The 5,954-nt window shown below is 44.6% G+C and overlaps 1 protein-coding gene across 1 annotated transcript in view; it reads left to right on the forward strand.

The window, feature by feature from the left end:
- The first annotated feature begins 543 nt into the window (after nt 1-543).
- The window catches only part of LOC108801720 (tumor necrosis factor receptor superfamily member 27-like), an 11,033-nt gene continuing 5,622 nt past the window's right edge, over nt 544-5,954 (forward strand). The window contains exons 1-5 of the mRNA XM_018573628.1: nt 544-588; nt 702-812; nt 2,939-3,111; nt 4,215-4,300; nt 4,379-4,552. Coding sequence (XP_018429130.1) covers nt 544-588; nt 702-812; nt 2,939-3,111; nt 4,215-4,300; nt 4,379-4,552 — 589 coding nt within the window. The remainder of the gene's footprint in view (nt 589-701; nt 813-2,938; nt 3,112-4,214; nt 4,301-4,378; nt 4,553-5,954) is intronic.

Genomic DNA, 5,954 nt, shown 5'->3' on the forward strand with positions numbered 1-5,954 from the left:
GTGCTCAAATAAAGCAAATATACTCACCTCATCCTCGGTCCCGCCAGGTTGCTACAACGGTTCCCGCCGCCTCTTCTTCCCCTGGACTCTGGTGGCATAAGGGCCGCTGATGCCATTACGTCTTATGCAGGTCCATTGACTTGCATTAGACTTGAGGTCGTGGAAGGGCGCAATACCAATGCCAGGGAGGAGGGGGGTCGAGGTGAGCGCTGACCGCCTTGGAACCGAGGATCAGGTGACTATATCTGAGCCCCCTACACAAAACGAGCGCTTAACTCTTGCAGTGTGAGGGTGGCCCCGCTGCCTGGGCAAGTATTTAAAATTCCACGGCGTTCTTCTTCAATCTGAGTGACGCCAGCGTGGCTTGTATGAGAATTCAGTGGTCGGGTTCACATCTGCTTTCATTTTGGGTCACCTGACCTTTTAAAGGACGAGCTGACCCCACTGCAACCTTCTTTATTACAGGGTTAGAACACTGGAGAGCCACCACTTGCAGTTGGCCAGCTGCCGGTCTGTTTTTAAAGTGATCGCAGATCTTCAGGGATGGCGGCGCGCACACACCTGACGTGGATCCTTTTCATATTTACGGTAAGGCTTCATCAATGTACTGATAGTAGACTACTGTGCCTCCCTGGGTTGTTTTACATGCGTATTAAAGAGTAATGTAATGGCATCACGGACAATTTCTTATGTTGTTACAGTTAGTCCTGGTATGTGAAGTCATCACGGACTGCCAAATGAGCGAATATAAAGATGAACGAGGCAACTGCCTCCCGTGTGCTCAGTGTGGGCCGGGCGAGGAGCTTTCTGAGGTGAGATTGTTGGAATTTATTCTGGATAGGTTATACAATATATGGCCAAAGGTTTGAGGACACCTGACTATCGCACCCAGAGTCCAATTCCAAGACCATGGCCATTAATATGCAGTTGCCCCCAGGGCCGGATTTCCTCTCTCTGCTGCCCCAAGGCCAGGTTCCTCATTGCCCCCCCTCCAACCCCCCACCTCAATGGGGAACGGTAAACAGATAGCGGAGGCGGCAGGATTAGTTTACATTTTTTTTTTTACATTTGTTTTGTTTTTTTAAAACTTTTTTTATGTAATTTTTTTTATCTTATTATTTTTTTACTTTTTAATCGCCTTTTTTATTTTAATGATTATTTCTTTTATTTTTTTACTTATTTTTTACATTTTTATTTATTTAATTATTTTGTAATCAATTTTTATTTAATTTTTTTTTATACATTTTTTTCACTTCATTGTATTGCTATCACACAGGAGCTAACAAGTCCTGTGACAACTGTGTGATAGCATTTGGAGGTGACAGTACCATTATGTCGTCAGAGATCATCTTATCAGGTCTCATCATCTTATCAGGTAGGTGATAGTCCCATCATCTTGTCTGGCAGGTGATAGTCCCATCATCTAGTCAGGTGGGTGCTAGTCCCATCATATCATCAGGCGGGTGCTAGTCCCATCATAGTCCTATCTTGTGGCAACTCCGCCCCCGGATATATCTCAGACCTTGTCTCAAAGTATCACCCTAACCGTCCCCTCCGCTCATCCATTGACATCCTGCTTTCCAGCTCCCTTGTCCACTCCTCCCACACTCGCCTCCAGGACTTCTCTAGAGTCTCTCCCATCCTCTGGAACTCTTTACCTTAACCTGTCCGTCTATCTCCCACCTTGACTGCCTTTAGGCGTTCCCTAAAGACTCATCTCTTCAGGGAAGCCTATCCCACCGCAACCTAACCACTGAACCTTCACATTCTCACATAATTCATTCCCACAGCTACCTCATGTATAATTTCCCCCTCCTATTTTAGATTGTAAGCCCTCAGGGGCGGGGCCCTCCTTACCACCTTGTCTTGAATTGTATTGTAACTGTTATGTCTTCCTTATATTGTAAAGCGCTGCGCAAACTGTTGGCGCTATATAAATACTATGTAATAATAATAATGATAGTTCCATCATCTCGTCAGGCCGGTGATAGTCCCATCATCTCGTCAGGCCGGTGATAGTCCCATTATATCATAAGGCAGGTGATAGTCCCATCATTTTATCAGAAGGGTGATAGTCCCATCATCTCGTCTGGCAGATGATAGCCCCATCATCTAGTCAGGTGGGTAATAGACCCATCATCTTGTTAGGCGGGTGATAGTCCCATCATGTCGTTAAGCTTGTGATAGTTCCATCATTACATCTAACAGGTGTTAGTTCCATCATCTCATCAGGTGGGTGATAGTCCCATCATATCAGGCAGGTGATGGTCCCATCATTTTATCAGAAGGGTGATAGTCCCATCATCTCATCTGGCAGGTGATAGTCCCATCATCTAGTCAGGTGGGTAATAGTCCCATCATCTCGTTAGGCGGGTGATAGTCCCATCATCTCGTTAGGCGGGTGATAGTCCCATCATGTCGTCAAGCTTGTGATAGTTCCATCATATCATCAGACGGGTGATAGTCCCATCATCTCGTTAGGCAGGTGATAGTCCCATCATCTCGTTAGGCAGGTGATAGTCCCATTATGTCGTCAAGCTTGGGATAGTTCCATCATCTCATCAGGTTGGTGATAGTCCCATCATCTCATCAAGCAGGCCTGCCAGGAGCTTCTTAAACCATTCTACGCAAAATAAACTCTTTGGTGCATGGTTAGAGTTCTCATTGAACTCTGTAGGACTTTAGGTTTGGAATTTCCGAATTTTTAAAGTTTTGAAAGCTTTTAAAAAGTTTGTCCAAACCGCAGTTGATGAAACGTTAAGGAAGCTTGCTCATCCCTGGTAGTAAATCTAGGATATAGGATGATATCCTCAGATCTTGTACCTTTGGTAGCTCCCAAATATATGTTATTACAGGTTCATTTCCATGAAGTAGAGATTTCAATTTTACTTTGTATTGTTCCTAATAGACGGTAACACAAATGTAAATGTCTTCACAGGACTGCAGCAGTGCAAGGGACATTCGGTGTGTGCCATGTAGGCTCGGGAGGTATAAAGAGGATCGAAGTCAGCAGCGTTGCCTTAGATGTCTCCCTTGCGTAATTATCAACCGGGTGCTGAAAGTGAACTGCACCCCAACTACAAACTCAGTGTGCGGCGACTGTCTACCAGGGTGAGTGTGCCAAATGTGCACTCTATGGACAAAAGTATGTGAACCCCCTTTGGGTGTAGTCAGTGAAGGTTCTGTTAATACTACAGCGTACAAAGATATTGTAGACAATGGTGTTCTTCCATCCTTCTGGTCACAGCTTGGTGAAGACCCTTTTCTGTTCTACCATGACTGTCCCCTGTGTATAAAGCTAGCTCCATGAAGACATGGTTTGGCCACTTTGGTGTGAAGGAGTTTGAGTGTTCTCTACAGAGCCCTGACCTCAACCCTACTGAACACCTTTGGGATAAATTGGAACACCCATGGTGAGCCAGGTCTTCTCATCCAACATCAGCACCTGACCTCACAAATGGGACAAATTCTCACAGACACCCACCAAAATCTTGCAGAAAGCCTTCAAAGAAGAGTTGAGGATGGTATAGCCACAAAGAGTGGTCGACACCATTTAAATGCCCAAGCTCCATAAAGATCAGGTTTGACCACTTTGTTGTGGAGGACCTTGAGTGGCCTTCACGGAGCCCTGACCCCAACCCTATCAAACACCTTTTGGATACATTGGAACACCAGTTGTGAGCCAGGTCTTCTCATCCAACATCAGTACCTGACCTCACAAATGGCCACAGATTCCCACAGACACCCTCTAAAATCTTGAGGAAAGTCTTCCCAGAAGAGTGAAGGCTGTTAAAGCACCAAAGGGGGCCATTTCCTCTTATTGGCCATTATTTTGGAATGGGATGTCCAGCAAGCTCATATTAAGGGCAATGGTAATGGTCAGGTGTCCAAAAACGTTCAGATATACAGAGTAAGCATATGATGATGGGGTTTGGCATTAGACCCAAAAATATTCTTGATTATGCAGGTTGGTTTTTTTTTGAGGTATATAATCAAGCACCTTATGGACACCTTTACTGTTCATCAGGTTTATGTTATTGAACTGTTAACTAATTGTTTAATGTAGTAATAATGTGCTTTGACCTACCCACTCCACTCCAACAAATGTCACATTGGGGGTTCTACATGCGTGTGTGATTAATTATACTCTTAGACATATGAAATCTGCACATAAGTGGATTAAGACATTCAGGATGTTGTTTATATTGTCCTAGGTTCTATAGCAAGACTCGTATTGGAGGACTCCAGGAGCTGGAATGCTTCCCATGCACTTCCCACACGCCGCGCACAGAAACTCAATGTAGGTTGGATAACTATTTAAAACTGAATGTTAGAAACGTGAATGTATATGTTCTGACTGTGAATAATGCTCTTCTAGGTCATCCCAGCCCAGGGTTTGGCCAGCCACCGAGCACAGAGCAACCAACTCCTTCTCGGGATCCTATCATTTTAGTGGCGGTTATAATGGTGGCCCTTGCACTTATTCTGGTTACTTTGGTGTCCTTTTCGGTCATCTGCTGCGGGCGTTTCTTCAAGAGCCAATGCCAACGAGGTACGTTACATAAATATACTAGTGCATGGGGACAAATTGAGCGATTTACCACACTATGGTAAATATATCGTTGAGCTATGTATGTCTATTGCGGAGGAGTTATTGGAGTCGGATAGTTGTGCTAGGCGAATAACTATGGTTAAAACAAATGTATATGTATGTCAGGCACCATTGTCAGATTGCTGTGAAAGGGTTAAGCACAGGAACACTATGTGGCCCAAAAAAGTCAACACCCTACCAACACATCTACTATACTGTATGGCCAACAGAATGTACAACTAGATGCCCCTTCAAATGAGATCATATGTCTCCAGTGAGGGGTCCTGTTAATGCTACATCATACAAAGACATTGTAGACGATTGTGCTCTTCCAACCTTGTGGTAACAGTTTGGTGAAGACACTTTTCTGTTCCACCACAACCATCCCCTGTGTGCAAAGCCAGCCCCATAACGACATGGTGCGGCCACAGAGCCCTGACCGCAACCCTACTGAACACCTTTGGGATGAACTGGAACAGCAAATCTCATCCAACATCAGCACCTGACCTCACACACGGACACAAATTCCCACAAAAGTTTGTGGACACCTGACCATCACACCTATCTATATGACCCAAGGTACATGGACCCCCTCCAAACGATGAAGTTCAGAGGTCTCCAGTGAGGGGTTTTGTAATTCCATACCATACAAAGTCAACGCAGACAATTGTGCTCTTCCAGCCACTGGTAACAGTTTGGTAAAGACCTTTTCTGTTCCACCATGACCGTGTGTTCAAAGCCAGCTCCATAAAGACACGGTTTGACCAGTTTGTGAAGTCCACTCATGTTCCCCCACACCAGAGCCCTGACTTCAACCTTATGGAACATAGGAACAACTTATGGAACATAGGTGTTCCATAGCAGTTATTGATTTAAGATGCACATAGTCAGCTCCATAAAGACATGGTTGGACCAGTTTGGTGTGAAGGAACCCTACTGAACACCTTTGGGATGAACTGGAACAGGTATTGCGAGCCAGGTCTTCTCATCCAACCTCAGCACCTGACCTCACACATAGGAACAAAATCCCACAGATACCTTCAAAATCTGGTGGAAATCCTTCTGAGAAGAGTGGAGGTTATTTTACCGGCCAATGAAACTTTGTATTAATGGCCAAGGTTTTGGAATGGGATACCCAATAATCTCATATAGGTGTTACTATTAAAAATGGTCCAGGTCTGAGCAATGGCATTGCTGTTAAAAACTCTGGTCTGCACCAACAAATAACAGCTTTCCCCTTGATTCCAGTGGCATCTGGGAAGATCACGCAATATAGCCTATTGACAATTTTGTCTCAAATTCTAAGGCTGGAAGACTTTTTGCAAATCTATTGATATTTTATGCCACATTGCCCCCCCCCCTC

Source organism: Nanorana parkeri, unplaced genomic scaffold, assembly GCF_000935625.1.
Source record: "Nanorana parkeri isolate BGI_ZX_2015 unplaced genomic scaffold, ASM93562v1 scaffold2460, whole genome shotgun sequence".
Taxonomy (NCBI): Eukaryota; Metazoa; Chordata; class Amphibia; order Anura; family Dicroglossidae; genus Nanorana; species Nanorana parkeri.